This window comes from Linderina pennispora (assembly GCF_002104995.1).
Source record: "Linderina pennispora strain ATCC 12442 chromosome Unknown DL89scaffold_2, whole genome shotgun sequence".
NCBI classification, from domain to species: domain Eukaryota; kingdom Fungi; phylum Kickxellomycota; class Kickxellomycetes; order Kickxellales; family Kickxellaceae; genus Linderina; species Linderina pennispora.
This window is the reverse complement of record NW_024468250.1, coordinates 1,424,292-1,444,588: the sequence shown is the minus strand read 5'-3', so window position 1 is coordinate 1,444,588 and position 20,297 is coordinate 1,424,292. Positions and strand designations below refer to the sequence as shown.

The following is a 20,297-nucleotide window of genomic DNA, read 5'->3' as shown; positions in this document are numbered from 1 at the left end:
CAGCCAAAAAAAATTTTTTTTGCTCTGTGGCCCAGCGGCGAAAGCAAGGTGCTTGGAAAAACAATTTCTTACCTTTCTTGCGTATATTCTTCTCCAGCCCGTCTCTTTTTGCTCAATTCCCCTTCCCCTTCTATATACAAAATCAGACATCCAATGACGAATCTCACGCACGTTCTGTACGAGTCGGCCTCCGGCTACGGCCTGTTCGAGGTGATGCAGGCAGAGAAGATCGGCGCGAAGCTGGCCGAGGTGCAGTCGACGGTGCTTGACATCAGCAAGTTTGGCAAGTATGTCCGCATCAAGTCGTTTGCGCCGTTCAAGAACGCAGCCGATGCGCTCGAGAACATCAACGACGTGTCGGAGGGCGTCTGCAGCGACTCCCTGCAGGCGTTCCTGGAGCTGAACCTGGGCAAGGGCAAGCACCAGCTGCTGGGCGTCAGCGACCGCAACCTGGCGGGTGCCATCAAGGCGGCGACCGAGATCCCGTGCACGACCGAGGAGCTGTCGAACGAGCTGCTGCGCGGTATCCGGCTGCACGCTGAGCGGCTGATCGAGCAGCTGAAGGCCGGCGATCTGTCCAAGGCGCAGTTGGGTCTGGGTCACGCGTACTCGCGCGCCAAGGTCAAGTTCAACGTGAACCGCTCGGACAACATGATCATCCAGGCGATCTCGCTGCTGGACCAGCTCGACAAGGACCTGAACACCTTCGCCATGCGCGTGCGCGAATGGTATGGCTGGCACTTCCCTGAGCTCTCCAAGATCATCGCCGACCACTACAAGTACGCGCGCCTGGCCAAGCTCATCAAGAACAAGGGCACGCTGGGCGACGACTCGATCGATGCGCTCACTGAGATCACCGAGGACGACTCTATCTCCCGCCAGATCCTCGATGCTGCCCGCGCGTCCATGGGTACCGACATCTCCGAGATCGACCTGCTCAACATCGAGACCTTCGCCGCCCGCGTCATCTCGCTGTCCGAGTACCGCAAGAGCCTGTACGACTACCTGGTCAGCAAGATGAGCGTCGTGGCCCCCAACCTGGCTGCCCTGATTGGCGACATTGTCGGTGCCCGCCTCATCTGCCACGCCGGCTCGCTCACCAACCTCAGCAAATACCCGGCGTCCACCGTCCAGATCCTCGGTGCCGAGAAGGCCCTGTTCCGTGCCCTCAAGACCCGCGGCAACACGCCCAAGTATGGCCTCATCTACAACTCGTCGTTCATCGGCCGCGCTGGCACCAAGAACAAGGGCCGCATCTCGCGCTTCCTCGCCAACAAGGCTACCATTGCCTCGCGCATCGATTGCTTCTCAGAGACCCCCAATGACGTCTTTGGCTCGGCCCTGCGGCAGCAGGTTGAGGACCGCCTCAACTTTTACGAGACCGGCGCCCAGCCCTCCAAGAACGCCGATGTCATGGAGAAGGTCCTCAAGGCCATGAAGACCGAGGACGATGAGGACGAGGTCAAGCCGCCAAGAGCAAGAAGCGGGCGGCTGATGACGAGGAGGCGGCCCCGGCCAAGAAGGCCAAGAAGGAGAAGAAGGAGAAGAAGGAGAAGAAGGACAAGAAGAAGGACAAGAAGAAGAAGTAAGCGCCTCCATGTCCGATGGCAGCGTCTCATTAAAAAGGTCCCAGTTTTTCTATATTTCTCTCAAATCTCAGTTATAAAAAGTCTAAACACCCGAATTGACAAGCTTACTTTCGCCGCTTCATGGCTGGCTCGTCGGCCATGCCCGACTCATCGAACACCGGCTTGTCCTGGGTGCCCTTGTATGCCGGAGCAATGAACTTTGGGTCCTCCTCGGCCACCCTCGCGTACTTTAGCAGCGCCTCGCGCGGGTCCTCATCGCGCAGCGTGTCTTTGATCAGACTCTTCATGATATGCTGGGTCTCATTGATGCCGATCTCGCCGCCGTGCCCATGCCCATGCACCAGCATCTTCGGCTTCACCGCCTTTTTCAGCTCCTTCTCGCGCCTCCGCTTCGCCGACATCGGCCGGTCCTCGCGGAACAGCGGCAGGGCATGCGGTGTGATAATTGTCGAGGACGTAGCCACCTGGTCGAATTGCCTGCGCGGCTTCCGGTCGTAGCACAGAAGAGCACCTGCCTGGCTTGTCTCGGGATCGAACAGGACCGTGGTGGACCCGTCTGTGCTCGTGCAGGCGATCTGGTTGAGTTTTGCATGCCAGGCTATACGTACAATTCCGCCGGTGGTTTCGGGCACAGTAACTGCGTGCTTGGGCGTGAGCGTCTGGCGGTCCAAAACACTGATCTGCCCGTTGGAGACACCGGCCAGGACATGCTGTGTATCGGGGCTGAGCGCCAGGTTGGCCTCGTTTGGCGTCTCCAGGTCATGCTGGGCCAATGGCTCGGTGAATTTGCGTAGGTCCCAGAGCTTCACCGTATCGTCAGTGCTGCGCGTCAGGAACGTGTCTGGGCTGGCCAACTCAACACAGGTGGTTTCGCTCCCGCCCTGGTGCGCACCATTGAGGAGCTGTGCCGGGCGCATATATGGGCCGTCGGTTGGCCACACGGCCAGCGCCCCATCCTGCTGCGCTGCAATTATCGCCTTGCCGTCCAGTGTATATTTAGCTGCTGTCACGGCTGTGCGGGTGCGGGATTTGGCCACAATCACCGCCAGCTGCTTGTGCGGCTGGTTGCAGTCCCACAGACGCACGGTCCCGTCCTGGCTGGCCGACAGGAACTGCTGCGGCGCGCCTATGCGCCAGTCCACACATGTTACGCCAGACACATGGCCGCTAGTTCTCCGCATATCGGACACGTACATGTCGCCGCGACGGAACTCGCACAGCTTATGGCCGTCTGCATCGAACAGCTTTACGCGCGGATCGCTGCTTGCGCACAGGAACTGCGAGCCATCGTGGCTGTACCTTAATTTGGCAGATGCGCTGGGACTCGAATGGGCTGAGTGTGCGTAAGGAATGCGCTGCTTGGTCCATGGAAGTAAAGTCCCAGAGCTTCACCAGCGACTGGTGGTCGCCAGTCAGCAACGTGTCGCCCGAGGCATCCCAGGAGAGCGCCGAGACGGTTTTGCTGTGCTCTGAAAGACGGAAGTGGTGCGAGATCGGCAGGTCCTTGGCTGGGGGCAGGTCGGCTGGCGGGGTGGGTGTGCGTGGGTGCGCAGCGGGCTTGCTGGTGCTTTTGGTCTGCTTTGTAGTGTGGGCTGTGGTGACTGCCTTCTTTTTCTTCTTGCCAAAGTCCTTTGGGATGAACTTGTTGAGCTCGTCGCTTAGCCCCATGGCTGCTGTGTATGTGCTGCGTGGCCGCGAAAGATGTTTATGTATGGATGTAGGTTTCTCTGATCATGCACTGTATTCCTCTCAGAATACCCCCACTATTGAGCGAATCCACCATGTTATGGCTGACCAGGTGATTCATACTGTATCCGTGCTATGGCGCGCTGGCTCGGCCTCCATTACATAGCACCGCAGGGGCACATCTACAACAGCCACAAATGTGCCATGGATGCCAAGTGGGTTACAGATTAGACTTTATTCCAACAATAATTACTCGGAAAACCGGCTTGGCATTTAGCCATTTCACAGGAGCGACTCAGCATCCTCGCTGCCTGCAATAACACCGTCAACTTCGTGAAAAGTGCCCACTGTCGCTGTGACGCGCTTCTGGCATGCAACCACCTGCTTGTTCCAGTTCGTGGTCAGAATAACATACCCCTGGAAGACCAGTGCTGAGGCTAGGCACGCGTTGAACCCAAGCCAGAGCCCCGCCAGCGTCCACCGAAGCACAAACACCGCCAATGCACTGACCGGAACCCCCACCAGGACAAACGACAAAAACCTAACCTGCGCAATCATCTGCTGCCTCCCCTGCCCGCGCAGCACGCCATTCAACGCCATATTGATGCCCTGCATGGCTCCGGCAGCCGCCGCCCACGGAATATGCGCCGCCAGTATCTCCGCCACCTCCCCGTCATCGGTGAAAATGCGCGGGAGCCCCGACCGGAACCCAATAAAGACCAGCGCCAGAACGGTGAACACCACTGTTGCCAGCACAGTTGATGCCAGGACCTGTGAGCTTGGCGCGGTTCGCCATGCCCGAGCCCAGATGGTGTCCGATGCGGTTGCAGGCGGCCACCGAGAACCCTGTGCCCATCACCCATGTCGACGTCATCAGCATTGACAGCACTGCCTGTGCAGCCATCACCTGCGCGCCCATGAACATTGAGCCCAGGTCGATTGCGCTGGATGAGAACGTCTCCAGGAATGACACAATTGCGCCTGCTACACTCAGCTTGACCAGCGGCATCCAGTCGCGCAGCGCCGCACGCGACCATCCGCCCCAGCACTGGTAGCCCTCGACCTTGACTATGAACAGCACTGTGACAGCAGAGAACGTCCCGGCGACTGCAAGAATGACAAATGCCACGCCCATGATTCCCATCGATGTCGACGGATTGCCAATCAATACCCAGGTAAGAGACCAGCCAACCACAAGACCAATTGGCTGTGCCATCAGTGCGAATCTACGGACTCCCTGCGCGAACAAAAAGCTGCGCAGGAACTCGTATGAAATTAGAAGCGCGATGCCGAAAAAGTACACGCGCAGAAGCCGCCCGGCCACTTCCGCCACTTCCGTCGGCACTCCGAACCATTCAAACACATGCTTGGACTCCCACCACACCGGGTAAATGAGCGCCATGGTGAGAGCCCCAATCAGCAACGCGCGCTGCAAAAGCACCCCCAGAATGCGCTTGTCCTTGGCCGCTGTGAAGCTCTGGCTGCAGAACGTGTCCAGCGCCATGGCAATGCCGGCAAGGGGCGTGACACCAAATAGCCCAGCATAGAGGCCAGCAAGGTTCATAGCTGGCCAAAGCCACCGTGCCGAGCCGCCCGACGGCTGCCAGTATTGGCACCATTATTAGTAACTGCGAGGTTGACGAAATGACGATGGGTGTGGCCGAGTAGATGAGCCAGATGAGCTCTGACTTGACGTGAGTCCACTGGAGGTAAGTATCTGGGTTGATGTCGCCGGCAATATTGGATGAAGGTGTGGAGATGGCTCCATATTCAAGCGCTGTCTGGTCATTTTCTGACAGAGGGCTCAAGGGAGTATCGCTTTCTACGGTGTTGTTGTGGTCCATTGCCTGCTGTTAACGAGAAAAATGTGCGGATTCAGTGAATAGGATATATAGCTAGGAAATGATGTAGTACATTGGGATGAAGCGTTTTCTAGGAAATATTAAGCAGCTGTATTTTATGCCTCTCCTTTTTATGCCTCTGTCTGGGAGTCAGGTCTTGGCAAAAGTTTGGAGGCCTTCACGAAATAATTTTTGGAAAATCAGCGAAAAATGGTATCACAAGGTACGTGAGAAAGAGCAGGGATGGGCAAGGAAATCGCGCTCTGGAGAAACCGGTTTTTTGTTTGCCAGCTGGGAACCGATCTACCACACATGTACTGGATTCCGATTTTTATACATGAGCAAGTGTGTCATTTCTCGAGCAGGGTGGTAAAACTAATAGTATGAATATATATTCACATTTCAGACGATAATGCTGAGCAAGGAAGGTCAGTTACACGAATTGACTTTGACCGTATCATTCCCGCTACTTTGTGCTTCGGCTGTTGCAGCAGGATCACTTTGTGCTTTGGCTGTATCATTAAGGATGTGATGCTGTTGCCGGCATTCTTTTGAATGATATCCACAGCCAACAAGCCTAACACCATACAGTGCAGAAATACTATGGATTATTGCAGTGTCGCTGTGAGTAGCACATGCCACGACCCACTTTTTACTTGCTTGAATACGTGCCTATTCAGAGACCCTGCATTCAGGGCTATCAGATGCTGGGAGAACCTGTCGAGATGGAAAGCAAGGATGTATAAGCCAAAAGTGGTGGCAAACCCAGCAAAAATTGTCGCCAGCAAACATTGACGACTCTGTTGAAACTACCGCAATGTTCGTGGAGAATCTGGACGGATACCATCAACCCACGACGCGTGGCAGAGCTGGAAAAGTGCCAGAAATAGTGCAAACAAGCGTTGGCGAATATGCACTTTTGTGTATGGGTAAAATATGTGGTATAGTTGGTGCTTGCAGGAGCAAGGGTGCAGAGACTAGCTTTTATAGACAAGCTTCCACACAAACACAACGTCTGACGCCTTGAGTGATGAGACTTGACTACCCATGCGTTACGACTATTACAATGCAATGAAATGAAATGGCATCTAAGAAAAAGGTGTGAGAAGAACTCGCCAAACTTGCCAGAAGATATTTTGAACGCAATGTATTGCTTACAACGTGTCATTTCCTTAGCCTGAGGCACTTTTTTCTCGGGTAAACATACACCACATAGTTTATAATCACGAAAATGAGTTTGAAGGCTGAGCTGACTGTATTGGTGATTTGTGGACTGGGCATATGCCTAACTACAAACATGGCTGTCAGTTCTATAATTGGCACTGGCCACTCCTCTCTGGATATCGGGTACTTTTCAAACTCTATGATGGCCAGTTAGAAACACAACACAAAATGTAGCAATACTGCTGCTGCAGACTACAAATGCCACATATATCTTGCGTCTCAGCAGCCTTTTCCCTCCCTCTGATCCTTGGTTGCAGGCCAAATATTGTATACGCATACATCTCTCTCCTGCCATCCTAATAGTAGCTAATATTCAAATTAATACCCCTAGAGACCCAGAACATAGTCGATCTGGTCGTCTCGAATATAAACAAGCATATACGTGTTTCTGAACCGTTTTGCGCTAAGGATCTTCCTTGGGCGGTCAGTGTCAACGATCGTAGACAGATACTGGTTTACATCGACTCGATCAAACACCACATCATGATGCACAGGGAATACCAAATCATCCTCGAACACAAACCACTGGTCCATCTTTGGGCGCATGAAGCTCGCATGTGTTCCTCGCATCCCCTCGCCGACATGGACCATCACGGCAAACAGTGTATACTTAGTTGGGCTCCCGCTTTCCTGCAAGGTCGGGCAGAACCTCGGCCATGTCCAGCGTCTCTTCAAATGTCACCAGCGCGTCGGTCTTGTATATAGTGATGGGCCGAAACGGCTTGGTGAACCGCTCAAAGTTGATAAACAGAACTGTCGGTAGTTCCAGGACCTCCACTCTCCTGACGCTGTTGTGGATCTGGATGACGGTGAAAATAGGCTGCTGGTTTGTCTTGACGACGTGGAGGGAAAAGTGCTTGCGCAGTACCGATTTCACATCGTAGCACCCGCTGATGTCCAGAATAAGCGGGTTGACCATGGCCAGCTCGGGCTCCTCCTCATCTTCGTCGACCACGGCATCGAAAATCTCGAGCATTGATGTCCTGTCGGCTATCCGTATGGTGGTGGTCTGCTTTAGCCCGCACATCATCGGCAGCAGGTGCCTGTTGTCGACCACCATGCCGATTTCGCGCACAACGCGCTCGAGGACGACGGCAGCCACATGGCCCAGGGGGATGTAGTATCCGGCAATGTAGCCGAGACGGGTTATGGCCTTGGACATTTCGTATATGTGCGTGGTGGGGCGTGTGGAGCCTAGCCTGTGGTAGACCTCGGCAATTTCGCGGGAGAGACCGTTGCCGTTTTTTGGCCGCATCATGCCCCATATGTGGAACGACTCGTCGCGGATCGGATCCTTGCCCCTGATGGACGCAATGGCCTCGCGCAAGGGCTTAATCTGATACAGCGTCAGCAGCAAGGCAGTCATGGACTTGTACGGGAGATGGTTCTCTAGCCCGACATATCCGGTCCTCACAAGCGAGTTGTAGGTTTTGCTGAAATCGTGCCACAGCATGCGCGTGGGGTCGCTAATGGCGCGCATGTACACGGAGATACGCAGCTTGTTGTTCTGGATCACCGGCACATTGTTGTAGATCTTTTTCTCCTTGAGGGTTCTGCGGAGGAATGCGTGTGGGATGTCGAGGCTGGCATACTCCCTTGACAGGCGGTACCTCTGCTGCACACCCTCGCTGCTGCTTGGGTCGGCGGGGTTTTCGAACCGTATCGAGTAGATGATGCACTGCTCCCAGTCTTCAGGCATGGTGTCGGCGGTCTTGCAGTGGACGTGCAGGCCGATGAACTCGCCGCGGTATGAGCTGGAGAGGTTCAGGGTCATGCTCCAGTCGAAGCCGGCTAGGGCAAACTCCTTCGAATACAGCTCGGCGTAGAGCTGCGACTGGCGGAGCATGGTGTGGTAGCTGGTGATGTCCCAGTGGAAGACACCATGGGACTGCTCCGAATATCCATGCGGCGGTGGCGCGTACTTGTCGAGGGGAAGCTCAGCGTCAGGGGGCTGGCTGGTCAGCGGGGCGGCCATTGCTTAAGGTTGAAGTAGAGATGGAGAAAAAGACACGTTCTCACTCGCACTCTCTCGTCCCCTGTTCTCGGCAGTTCGTAGTACTCTTTGGCAGAGGGGCTGTCAAAGATTAATGGCTGTAGAGCGGATTTGATCTATGCATGAGGCCTGCAGGGGTGGAGATACACGCATATCCTACACAAGCGCCATGTGTCCAAAGCGACAACATGTGTGAGGAGAGAGGCTTTTTTTTAAACTGGATTCCAGTGCTGAAATTACATAAACGGAATGGAAATAAACCTGCCGGCTTAGAGCTTGGGGCTGCTGGTGGTCTCGAGGATCGAGTCGTAGCACAGGGTGGTGAGGAAGTCGTCGTAGCGATCGCCCTTCATCTGCGAGCCAAGGAACTTGGCAGCCAGGTCGGCCTTGGGGTAGGCCTTGCGGTCGAGCTTGGCGGTCTCCTCAGCGAGGATCTTGGCAGCGTAGGCAGGGGTGATGACCGAGCCGTCGGCGGTGCGGGCACCGTGGCGGACCCACTGGTAGAGCTGCGAGCGGGAGATCTCGGCGGTGGCAGCGTCCTCCATCAGGTTGTGGATGGGCACGCAGCCGTTGGCGTTGAGCCAGGCGGCCATGTACATGAGGCCGACGGCGATGTTGTCGCGCAGACCAGCCTCGGTGATCTTGCCGCCCTCGATGTGGGTGTTGAGCAGGTCGGCGGCGGTCACAACAACGTCCTCGCGGCGCACGTGGAACTGGTTGGGCGACGGCATGTGCTTGTTGAACTGCTCCAGGGCGATGGTGACCAGGGCGGGGTGGGCGACCCAGGTACCGTCGTGGCCAGCGAGCACCTCGCGGCGCTTATCGGCACGCACCTTCTCGATGGCAGCATCGTTGGCAGCCTTGTCGCCCTTGATGGGGATCTGGGCAGCCATGCCGCCCATGGCGTGGACACCGCGCAGGTGGCAGGTCTTGATCAGCAGGCGCACGTACGCGCTCATGAAGGGCGAGGTCATGGTGACGGCCGAGCGGTCGGGCAGGGTGAAGCGCGGGTCGTGGCGGAACTTCTTGATGACCGAGAAGATGTAGTCCCAGCGGCCGCAGTTGAGGCCAGACGAGTGGTCGCGCAGCTCGTAGATGATCTCGTCCATCTGGAAGGCGGCGGCGATGGTCTCGATGAGAACGGTGCCGCGGATGGTGCCGCGCGGGATGCGGAGCTCGTCCTGGGCGACGTTGAAGATGTCGTTCCACAGGCGGGCCTCAAGGTGGTGCTCCATCTTGGGCAGGTAGAAGTACGGGCCGAAGCCGGCGGCCAGGGTGGCCTGGGCGTTGTGGAAGAAGTACAGCGCGAAATCGAAGATCGAGGCCGAGCAGCGCTCGCCGTCGACGAGGACGTGGGCCTCCTCCATGTGCCAGCCGCGGGGGCTACAGAGGGTGATAAGGGGAGTGGAGCGGTTAGTAAATCAGCAGTCACAGACAGGGCAGATAAGGGGGATTTGCACGGAAGGGCAAAACCATGTCCCGCGACTTTCAGCAGACAGCAAATATATCACATGGGAAAAAATAAAAGTGCATCTGTCGTCATGAGAAAGAGGGGCACTGCTTCGCCCATGTGAAATATGCAACTTACCGGACGATGAGGGTCGCGATCTTGCCATCCTCACGGAGCTTGTACTCCTTGCCGTTGGCGTTCTTGAACGCAATGGTGCGGCGCACGGCGTCGCGCATGTTGACCTGGCCGTCAATCAGGTTGAACCAGGTGGGCGAGCACGAGTCCTCAAAGTCAGCCATGAAGGTGGCAGCGCCCGAGTTCAGGGCGTTGATGACCATCTTGCGGTCGACGGGACCGGTGATCTCGACGCGGCGGTCAACGAGGCCGGGGGCGGGGCGGGCAGCGCGCCACGTCTTGTCGTCGCGGATCCAGGCAGTCTCGGGCAAAAAGTCCAGCGACTTGCCCGCCTGCAGCTGGCGGTAGCGCTCCTCGCGCGCCTGCAGAAGCTGCTTGCGGGTGGAGTTGAAGAGGCGGTGGAGCTTGGCCACGAACGAGACTGCCTCGGGGGTGAGGATCTCGGCCTGGCTACCAACGACCTTGCCCAGGATCTGAACACCGGCGACCTTTGAGTTGAACATGTTTGCTTTTTGCTTTAGAAGAAAATGGTACAGGAGGAAAAATGCTTGCTTGGAGATAACACCAGTAAAAAGCGTGCCACTACTGCCCAGGCAGCCGAGGCGCCTTTTATAGCAGCTACCGGGCAGCTGCGGGTGCGCTGAATGTGACGACGCGAGGGCATCAGTCTGGCAGAAAATAGGGAATAGGCAGCAGTGAGGCCAATCCCTCCCAGCGCACAAATGGGAGGGGCGTGGCCTGGAGACGGAGCCAAAGAATTCGCCGCACCAGCCTAGTGCGTGCGCGACCGCCGTCATCGGCTCGAGCTACCCTGGCAACGGAGCTTATTTCCACCGAGCCCAAAAAACATCCTTATCTCGACATCGCAATCCCACATGCCCACTTTTCAGGAGCAGGCCAATTCCCACCTCGACCAGATAAAGAGAGGGGACCAGGCAAAATATCCACCCGTGCGCAAATGGCTGCTGCGAGATAGGAGAAATAGACCAGATATTCGCCGACTAGGGCGAGCCAGGAAACTGACACTCGCGGCCCTGCGATGCCAGCAGCTAAAATATGCGCCCTGGGAGTTTGGGACTCCCAATATCCGCGCGATTTAATATATTTGGTTTGGCCCGTCGTCGGAGAAATGCTCAAAGCGCGGCCATGTCCAGTGGCCTCTTCAGTCACAATTACCGAGCCTGCGATTTCCGAAAGCAGCGCATTAGGCAATCGAAATCGACAAGGTTGGCTGCTTGGGAAGGGTTAGATGCCGTTGGATAGAGAAGAAAGAAAGAGAAAGAAAAGTATTTGCTAAACTTAACAGTGGAGGGGAGTGGGATGTTGGAAAGATACACATTTTTTACACTGGCAGCAGCAGCAGTCCCCCCGGTGTGGGGCTCTATTTGGCGGATCCATGCGAGCGCGGGTATCCGGTGCTGCCAGAGGAGGTTGGCGCGCGGCCAGAGCTCCGCGGGGTAGCCTGGGGCTCGGGAGGGCCGGGCTCCGGCGACGCCGACGGCTTGCTCGACTCGTCGATGCCCTGGTACTTCTCGACCTTGCTGATCAGGTGCTTCCCGTAGGTGAACTTTCTCAGCGTCGAGATATGGGGCTGGATCTTGCTGAGGATCATGTCGCGCTGCTGCTCGTCGACAACATCAAGCATCTTCTGGACAACATAGTTCGCATACTGGTCCTTCATCATGACGACCAGGTTGCTGATGCCGTCGCGGCGCACAGCGACGATCTCGGCGATCAGCGCCTTGCGGTCCTCGGGCTCGCCGTAGGCAATGCACTTCTCGACGACGTTCGATGCAAACTTGTGCTTGCTGAGCTGCAGCACGTGGCCGCGGATGCACGCACAGACGCGCGACCGGTCCTGCGGCTGGCCGCGCTCCATCACGTGCTGGATCACGTAGTTGCCGTACTGGTCCTGCACCAGGCCGGTCGTGAACTTGTGCAGCTCGTCGAGCAGCGGGCGGGTCTGCGACTCGGTGCAGTGCTCAAACATGCGCTGGATCACGCGGCAGCCGTACGGGTGCGTGGCCAGATTGAACACCTGGCCGTGGAACGCGTCGATGATGAACTTTATGTGCTCGGCGGACACGCGCTCGATGGCCTTCTGGATGACGTGGTTGCCGTTCTGGTCCTTGACGCACTTGAGCACGTTGCCGTCGAGCTCACGCACTATGCTCGCCTGCTGCTCGGTCACCACGTGCTCCAGGGCCTTCTGCACGACGCGGCAGCCGTACATCTGCAGCGACAGCACCAGCACATGGGTCTCCATCTGCTTGGCCAGCTTGAGCTTCTGCATCTGGTTGCCATGCTCAAAGAACTTTTGGATCACGTAGTTGCCAAACACGTCGGTCATCAGCGACAGCGAGTTCGGCAGCACCTCCTGGAACACAAGCTGCTTCTCATCCAGAGTCGCTGTCTCGAGCTTCTGCTGGATGAACCGCGAGCCGTGCTGGTCGGTGCTAAACTCCACCATGTATCCGCAGATATCCTTGAGCTCGTACTTGCGCACCTTGTTGTTGCGGAACTCCTCCAGCACCGCGCTGCGCAGCGTGTGGCTGGCAGTCTCCAGAACACTGGCGCTCTTGGGCCCGGTCCGGTACATGATCTGCGATCCGGCCACGCCCAGCAGCGCCGGCGGCGGAGTGCCGTACATCATGGCCTCCCGCTGCATCATGATCTGCTGTGCTGGCGGCAGCTGCTTCATGTGGAGAGCCATCATCAGCTGCTGTTGCTGCTGCTGCTGGCGGAGATGCTGCACCTGCTGCAGCGGCGTCTGCGGCTGCGACTGGTGGTCGTACGGCGTCTGGCTCTGCATGCCCTGGCCCATCGCGTTTGCTGGATGCATCTGCGCTGGGTGACCGTACATGTTAGGTACGTTTGCGCCAGGCATTCCAGCAATGCTGGGCCGCTGGGCCACCGGCTGCGGCAGCGGGTACGCGCTGGTGGGACCGCCAGGCCGCATAAACCGCCCGTCGCTGTACGTCTGCGCGCGCGAGAAGCCTGGGTGCTGCGACGGCAGAATGCCTGCGCTCTGCACGCCCTGCCCCATGTCGGCGCTCGCATACAGCACGTTGCGGTCCGTGACGATGGCATCGATGAACGGCGCCGAAGTCGCCCCCGGCGTCTGGCTCTGGCGCCTCGTCTGCGGTGGCGGCATCGACCCATTTCCGTACATGCGCTGCTGCGACAGATCGCCCCATTGGTCGGGCGTGCCACTGCCCATTGGCGTCACGTGAGACGACGCCGTCAGCGGCCGCGCTGCAGGAGCCTCCAGCTCGCCATACAGATCAAATGATCCGCGCTGATCCGCGCTGTCGCCCAGACGCATGCTGCCCATGCCGTAGCTGAGCTCGTCGCCAAACGAGAGCGGGTTGCTGCTGGGTGCCGCCGGGCTGCGCGAGAGCAGTGCGTTGTCGCGCAGCAGCGAGCCCGAGCCGATCGAGTGGCTGTCGTTGCCAGGGCCCCATATGTTGCTGCCGCTGCCCGCGCTGCCGGCATTGCCGAAGGCGTTAATGGGCGGCGTCGAGGCCGCGCGCTGCAGCCCGTCGAGCCGCGCCGCGTGGTGCGATGCCCAGAGCTGCTGTCCCGGTGGCACCAGCGACGAGGCGCCGGTCGAGAGGAACGAGAAGCTGTCGAGCTGCGAGCCGCGCCGCCCCCCGCTCTCTTCCTGGTCCAGCAGCGAGTTGACCATCTTGTCGGCGCTGGTCTGCCCTGTCGCGCTCAGCACGTCGCTGGGGTTGTCGATGGCCACGCTGTGCGAGCGGCTGGGCGGTGCAATCGACGACTGCCGCATCGGGACCCCCAGCCGGCCCGAGTCCGAGAGCAGGCTTGAGGGAGAGAACCCGGTGCGCGCTCCGGGCGTCGTGAGCGAGGAGAACGCAGATGAGCCAGGGGCTGACTGCTGCTGGCTCGCACCGGTGATGGAGACCGGGTCCTGAGTGCTGCTGGTCAGCTCCGCGCCGCCAGCGTCGCCTGCACCGGGCGCTGACGCGTTGATGGGCACGCCGCTGCCGTTGGGGAGTCGGATGCGGGAGCCGCTCGAGTCGATGGCTGGAGACGGCGTTCGGGGGAAGTCGTTCTGGATCATGTCGACCAGCGGGCGACGGTGTCTGGGGGTGGTAGGCACCTCGCCGAATCCCATCTTGCCACCTAGGTTCATTGGAGCGAATCCTCCGCCCGCATTTGCTCCGCCGCCAGAGCTCGTCTACAAGACAGTGCGGATTTCAGTATTACGTTGGCAGTTATTCAAGTAGGCATGGGCGGCAAAAGGGGACATATGCATGGAGGACCAAATAATACATGGGTGAGGCTGGATCACGACATTAAAGGCGTCATTATACTCTACCTGGTTCAGGAGCGACGACCAATCGTCGTCGGCAGAGCTGGAGACGCCGACCTGGCCCGAGAGCGCCGGTCTGGCGCTGCTACCGCCACCAGGGACCAGTGAATCCCAGTCGAATCCCTGCGACCCCATGGGCTGACGGGATTGTTGCTGAGCGGACTGGTCCCAGTGTCCCAGAAAGCGGCTTTCAGGCTTCTTGTTGTTGCTGTTGCTTCCAGCGGTGGCGTCTGCGATATTGCCGGGGTGGGCCATCATGGAGTGTGACGACTAGTTGAGGTTCTTTGTACAGAAGAGGTTGCTGATGGTTGCAAACACAAGGAAATACTCGCTTAAGAGAATGGTAAATACAACGGTAGAGTACAGAAAATCCACGGGCAGGGGTAAAGATGTGCAAGAATATAGCCGGGGCCGTTGGCGCTGGTGTTCGTAAGCTACAGGGAATACAAATAATTTTTAAGCCGAAATCAGATTGTGAATTTGCAAGGACATTCCAACGAGTTAAGGGGCAGAGGGGCGACAACTGCTGTCGACCGTGCGCATTACTGCCAAGATAAATAGGCCTAAAATGACGCATGCCGGCCAGCGCGCAAAGGCAAGCCGATGCTCGGAAGCCGGCTGCTACGACTTGCGAGCGAGATTGCAGATTGCAGGCCGTGGAATGCGTCGGTAACCGCTGGACCCCCACGCATCAATGTTCCCATGGGCCCATGCCGGCATACGAGATAGGAGGCGGGTGTATGCGGTTACTCGTGTGTCGATAGTGCACGCTTACCTTTTTGTGGTATTATTTGACTACGCTAGCTTCGCTCTCTACGTGCGGGATTGTACTTCCAATCTTTGGTTTTCTTCCAACTGATTCTTCCAGCCGAGTGGACAAAAAGGAGAGGAGGCGAGGCGGGAGGGAACAAAAAATGGAGTATTTACAAATGAGCTTGAGGAAAGAACAGAGACAAGAAAAGAGAAAAATCTGGGAAAAAGGTCGAGGGCCCCTTATGAAGGGCTGGGGGAGGTTGACCACAAGCCCGAGTGTTCGATGCGCTGCCGTCCATTTTTGGCCGCCTGCTTCACTGAGGCTACGTGGAGCACGCGGCGGGAGGGGGCGTTTGGCACGATATCCCGGACTCGTTTGTCAGCGCCTGAGGACGCGAGAACCCGCGTGCCGCTGGGATCGCAGTGCGTTGTCGCAGCGACGCGTGACGCAAAGGCCAGCTCTGGCCACATGAGCTCTGCTTGGTCGAGCGAACCAAATCACCGCAATTAAGCCCGCATGCAGCTGTCCAGCTGACGCCAGAGGTGGATAATGAGCCAAGAGCCGACGGAGCTCCACTGGAGCGTTTGGCTGGCCGCGGGATCCGGCAGATTGCATCTGACCGGCAAAGCGCTGTTTTCGCCATGAGGTGGGTGCCCGCGTTTGCAAGCTTACCAGCAGCTGGCTCTTCTAACCCTACTTGCCCTTTTTCTGTATTTTACTCGAATGTCGGCCAGAATTGAGCAGTACCTTTCGACCGTCCGCCAGGACGACACAGCAGCGGCGCACAGAGAGATAGGCCTGGCCCGGCACATCCTGCAGTCCTGCAACATATTCTTCAGCGAGCTCGAGCGCATCAAGCTGGGCGTGCGTGGCGAGTGCGCAAAGACCCTCTGCCAGTCGGAGTGGGCGGTAGCCGAAACCCGCGTTAACCGCCTCTTGAACGAGCTCTGCACAACCGAGCAGGCAGAGCACACGTCGCCAAACGTCCAGCACCTGGTTGACGCCAGCCAGGCGACTGTGGGAGCACTGCGCACATGCATCCAGACTCTGGCCGCAAAGACAGAGCTGGGCGAGACCAACGAGTATGTATTGCGAACTGCTGCCATGGCGCTGCACACAGTCGCCATGGAGATCATGCTGGCGCATGACGAGCTGCACACGCTCAAGGGCCGCCGCAAACCAACCAGAAACCATGAGCCACCGGAACCTGGCGCAGGCAGGCTGGCGGTCCGCGGATCTGCAGACCAGTTGCCACCAAATCTGCCAAGACCCACAGACAATGGAGCCGCGGCCAGCCCCGAATCCGAGGACGTCTTGCTTGTCAAGGACGCGATGCGCGAAGCGTCAGCACTGGCTGGCCTGCTGCGCATCTTCGCAAGGGTATCGCAGCACTCGTGGGTGTCGAACCGCTCGCACCTGGCCCACGCGCCGTCAGTACCCTCACCGCTGTCTTCCGGCGCCAGCACGCTGCAGCACCGTCGGTGGGTGTCGGAGGACATCGAGACCGAATCCAGCACAACCCCAGGCCTGCGCATCACTGTCGGCAGCAACCGCAGAACGTCTGCCACTGCCGCCCCACACGCTGCCACTGCACCACCTACTGCATACTCTGTAAATAGCACCACTGACACACCACCGTCACATCTGCGAAATCAGTCCGACAGCCAGCTGCAGACATCTACATCCAGCAACGGCACTCCCGCTCCACACACGGCTCCACCGCCGCTGGTCCAGCACAGGTCAGCGTTGTCTATGCGCCGGTCCAGCAGGCAGCCCAGCATCGGTGGCAGCACGCCGGCGTTGCCTATGGCTGAGCCCACGGAGCGGTCAAAACAAGTGCGGTTCTCCACTGCGCACCAGCCGATCGGCGACCAGCCCATCGACCAGAGCAGCCTGCAGGAGCTGTCGCAGGCACTGTCCAAGCTTGAGCAGGCGGTTGTAGACCTAGAGTCTGCTATGGCCCATGCGCTGTCGGACTGCGCCCCCGCAATCAAGAGCCTGGTCATCGCCTTTGCCCAGATCTCAAAGGTCTCGTCCAGCAGCGGCATGGTCAAGCACTACGACAAGAACATCCTGGCCCGCTTCAAGGCAACGATGCAGGCAGTCAAGCTGCTCATGCCGCTGAGTTCGCCATCCAAGTAGCAGCGGGCAGCGAGCCGCGAGCCGGCACTGGCCAGGGGCGGCTCTAGCGAAATTCATGCAGGGCGCTCTTTTGCTGGCTCCTGGCCTGGCATTTTTTTCGCCAAAGTGATGGGGAAAAATTTTAGCTTGGAGGCAGCTCGAAGAATACACCTTTTCTCTCTCTCAATTTAGCTCATTTCGTGCCTATCTCTAGTCTCTCTCTTCGATTCAGTGTGATTTGCATTTGACAGCGCTGCAGAACACTCGCGGGAGGATAATTTAAACAGCATCGCGATTCGCACACCCGAACAAAAAAGAAGCAAACATCAACGAAATGGTAAGGCGTCGCTTGGGACGGAGCAGCTAATCAGAGCGAGCAGGCTGCTTCACATACAAGGGATCTATTTTTTTTGCAGAAACCCGCACATCCAGCTCAATTTGCAAATGTTCCCCCGGTGTAGAGGCCTATTCTGCTGCAGGGACACACGCGTCCGCTTACCCAGGTCAAGTACAACCAGGACGGCGACCTTTTGCTGACGGTTGCGAAGGATAACACGGCGAACCTGTGGTACTCGCACAACGGAGAGCGCGTGGGCACGTATGCGGGCCACCAGGGAGCCCTGTGGTCGATCGACATCAACAAGCCGAGCACGCTTGTGGTGACAGGCTCGGCCGACAACACGGCGCGTCTGTGGCACGCGGAGACCGGCAAGGTGCTGCACATCTGGGAGCTGCCGACCGCCGTCAAGCGTGTCGAGTTCTCGCACGACGACCGGTACATCCTGATGGTGACCGAGGAGCGCATGGGCCACAAGAGCGGCATCTACGTGTTCGAGATCGACGAGTCGTCGCCCGTCCAGAGCAACGAGCCCGTGGTGGTCCTGCGGCCGACGCCGTCCAAGGCCACTGTGGCCGCCTGGAGCCACCTTGACAAGTACATTGTTGCCGGACACGAGGACGGCTCGATCTCGCTGTTCGAGTGGAAGTACGAGGAGGTGTCGAGGCGCACCAAGGCCCACGACGACACGATCACCGATCTGCAGATGTCCAAGGATGGCACGTACTTCATCACCAGCAGCAAGGATAAGACGGCGCGGCTGTTTGAGACCACCACGCTGAACCCGCTCAAGATGTACAAGGCTGACACTGGCATCAACACGGCGACTATTCACGCCGACGCAGGATCTGGTTATCCTTGGTGGTGGTCAGGCTGCCAGCGAGGTTACCACTACGTCATCGCGCCAGGGCAAGTTCGAGTCCCGGTTCTACCACAAGATCTTTGAGGACGAGGTCGGCCGCGCCAAGGGCCACTTCGGTCCCATCAACACGCTGGCTGTCCAGCCCGACGGCAAGGCCTTTGCCTCGGGTGGTGAGGACGGTTACGTGCGCGTGCACTTCTTCGATCCGGACTACTTCAGATTCAAGTACGATTACTGAGTGCTACCCTGGACCATGTAGACCTTTTGGAAAAATGATCTTTTCGGAATGAATCACTTCTGAGAAAGGACCAGACGAAGCACCGTGCTCTCTTTCACCCCAAAAATTAGCAGCGATTTATAAAACCTCCAGCCCGGTCGTGTGGGATTGCCGATATCTCTCTTCTCTCCTTCTGTAGCAGAACTCCTTTATTCTTTTTCCAAATGACTGCCGCACATTTATCCATCGAGAACCTCAACACGCAGGCGCTTGTCAGCTCGATTCCGTTTGTCGACCATGCAGTCCACCACGAGTCGCTGTTCGACGACTCCAAGGCGCTGCTGGTCAAAGTGTTCCCGGAATGGGCCGGCGATGAGCTCGAAATGAAGCAATGCAAGGACGGCATTACAAACAAGCGTAAGTCTATACACCCCCGGGCACCCGGGTCAGCAAGAATCCCAATATGGCAGTTGCCCCTGCTGTTGTCGCAGTTCACTGAAGACACCAAATCCTGTCCGTAGTTATCCAGTCGACCAACAGGCGGACGGGGGTTACGGTGCTCATCCGCGCGTATGGCAAGCACACCGAGGTCATTATCGATCGGGACCAGGAGCTTATTGTAAGTACACTGCGGCCCGGCTTCAGAACCGCTTCGATACTTGAATTCCCTTCCTGCGCTTTCTCCTACCCACCAGGCTTCATCCGTGGGGAGGAAGGCATTCGGCTGCCGACGCTTGGCCGTTCCAAAAACCACACTGGGATTGGCGCTGTCGGCAGAGTGCAGCAGCATCATGTGCTCACCACATGCAGCCTCATTCCCCACTATACACTGCGAGTCCCTCTCGAAATTTCGTACTGATAGCGTAATCCTCCATAGAACATGGCCGGCCTGACGCACCTTGGCATATGCCCACCACTCTACGCCCGATTCCAGAACGGCCTCGTCTACGGGTTCATCCCGGGCAGCGTCGCCAAGCCTGAGCAAATGGGGAGCTCTGTAATGGCCCCGCTCATCGCCCGCGAGCTCGCGAAATGGCACCAAATCAAACTTCCCGGCGCCCATACGCCCGAGCTTTTCAGCACCATCACCCGCTGGCTCCACGACGTCCCTCAGCAATGCACGGATCCGAGCGCAGATGCCAAATTCCAAAAGCACTTTTCACACGATAAGCTGGCAAAGGAGATCAAAGAGCTTGAAGGCGTTCTGACCAAGCTTGGAGTCGCCTGTGGTGTTCTCGCACAACGACCTTCTGTCAGGGAATGTCATCATCAACGACTCCAAGGACTCGGTCAGCTTCATTGACTACGAGTACGCGACGTACTCGTACCGCGGATTTGACATCGCCAACCACTTCTGCGAGTATGCTGGGTTTGAGTGTGACTACTCAAGGTACCCGTCTAAAGAGCGCCAGATTGAGTGGTTCAGGACTTACCTAGCCGCATCGGGTGCGGACGCTAGCGACCAGGTGCTCGAGGGCATGTATGTCGAGGTCAGCCAGTTTGCATTGGCTTCGCACGTCTACTGGGGCGTGTGGGGGCTGGTGCAAGCGTCGATTTCTGACATCGACTTTGACTACATGGAGTACGCAAAGATGCGGTTTGACGAGTACTACAGGATCAAGGCCCAGCTCCTGTAGCGCAACGCCATTCGGGGTTTTCTGACACAGGGCCAAATGTTATAAAACTGCAAAATACATGCATTACCTTCAATGATCCACGCTACACACGAGACTGCGTACATATGCTGCAAAT

At 57.7% G+C, this 20,297-nt stretch overlaps 9 protein-coding genes across 9 annotated transcripts; 4 read left to right on the top strand and 5 right to left on the bottom strand.

Moving 5' to 3' along the window:
* Positions 1-153: 153 nt before the first annotated feature.
* DL89DRAFT_290987 (Nop-domain-containing protein) lies at positions 154-1,589 on the top strand (the record flags this gene model as incomplete). Its single annotated transcript, XM_040890152.1, has 2 exons — positions 154-1,461; positions 1,503-1,589. The coding sequence occupies 2 exons, from the start codon at positions 154-156 to the stop codon at positions 1,587-1,589; spliced, it is 1,395 nt and encodes a 464-aa protein (XP_040746612.1).
* Positions 1,590-1,693: 104 nt separating this feature from the next.
* Positions 1,694-3,382, bottom strand: DL89DRAFT_281868 (WD40 repeat-like protein; the record flags this gene model as incomplete). The annotated part of the gene is made up of 2 exons (XM_040889655.1): positions 2,889-3,382; positions 1,694-2,866 (listed from the first exon to the last, which is right to left on the bottom strand). The coding sequence occupies exons 1-2, from the start codon at positions 3,255-3,257 to the stop codon at positions 1,694-1,696; spliced, it is 1,542 nt and encodes a 513-aa protein (XP_040746611.1). The 5' UTR covers positions 3,258-3,382.
* A 108-nt stretch (positions 3,383-3,490) lies between these two features.
* On the bottom strand, positions 3,491-5,209 carry DL89DRAFT_265394 (uncharacterized protein). Its single transcript, XM_040886643.1, has 4 exons — positions 4,905-5,209; positions 4,874-4,875; positions 4,047-4,841; positions 3,491-4,018 (listed from the first exon to the last, which is right to left on the bottom strand). Exons 1-4 carry the CDS (start codon positions 5,117-5,119, stop codon positions 3,558-3,560), a joined length of 1,473 nt encoding a protein of 490 aa, XP_040746610.1. The 5' UTR covers positions 5,120-5,209; the 3' UTR covers positions 3,491-3,557.
* A 1,090-nt stretch (positions 5,210-6,299) lies between these two features.
* On the bottom strand, positions 6,300-8,330 carry DL89DRAFT_265393 (cysteine proteinase). Its single transcript, XM_040886642.1, is given in 2 exon segments — positions 6,300-6,970; positions 6,990-8,330. 2 exon segments carry the CDS (start codon positions 8,313-8,315, stop codon positions 6,668-6,670), a joined length of 1,629 nt encoding a protein of 542 aa, XP_040746609.1. The 5' UTR covers positions 8,316-8,330; the 3' UTR covers positions 6,300-6,667.
* Positions 8,331-8,602: 272 nt separating this feature from the next.
* Positions 8,603-10,421, bottom strand: DL89DRAFT_255375 (malate synthase A; the record flags this gene model as incomplete). Its single annotated transcript, XM_040885339.1, has 2 exons — positions 8,603-9,716; positions 9,922-10,421. 2 exons carry the CDS (start codon positions 10,419-10,421, stop codon positions 8,603-8,605), a joined length of 1,614 nt encoding a protein of 537 aa, XP_040746608.1.
* An 878-nt stretch (positions 10,422-11,299) lies between these two features.
* Positions 11,300-12,517, bottom strand: DL89DRAFT_220424 (Pumilio1 in complex with Cyclinb reverse Rna; the record flags this gene model as incomplete). Its single annotated transcript, XM_040884453.1, has 1 exon — positions 11,300-12,517. The coding sequence occupies one exon, from the start codon at positions 12,515-12,517 to the stop codon at positions 11,300-11,302; it is 1,218 nt and encodes a 405-aa protein (XP_040746607.1).
* A 3,214-nt stretch (positions 12,518-15,731) lies between these two features.
* Positions 15,732-17,150, top strand: DL89DRAFT_255373 (uncharacterized protein; the record flags this gene model as incomplete). Its single annotated transcript, XM_040885338.1, has 1 exon — positions 15,732-17,150. One exon carries the CDS (start codon positions 15,732-15,734, stop codon positions 17,148-17,150), a length of 1,419 nt encoding a protein of 472 aa, XP_040746606.1.
* A 313-nt stretch (positions 17,151-17,463) lies between these two features.
* Positions 17,464-18,566, top strand: DL89DRAFT_255372 (WD40 repeat-like protein; the record flags this gene model as incomplete). Its single annotated transcript, XM_040885337.1, has 3 exons — positions 17,464-17,466; positions 17,591-18,189; positions 18,260-18,566. The coding sequence occupies 3 exons, from the start codon at positions 17,464-17,466 to the stop codon at positions 18,564-18,566; spliced, it is 909 nt and encodes a 302-aa protein (XP_040746605.1).
* A 203-nt stretch (positions 18,567-18,769) lies between these two features.
* On the top strand, positions 18,770-20,182 carry DL89DRAFT_255371 (kinase-like protein; the record flags this gene model as incomplete). Its single annotated transcript, XM_040885336.1, has 4 exons — positions 18,770-18,962; positions 19,067-19,164; positions 19,423-19,774; positions 19,803-20,182. The coding sequence occupies 4 exons, from the start codon at positions 18,770-18,772 to the stop codon at positions 20,180-20,182; spliced, it is 1,023 nt and encodes a 340-aa protein (XP_040746604.1).
* Between the last annotated feature and the right edge of the window lie 115 nt (positions 20,183-20,297).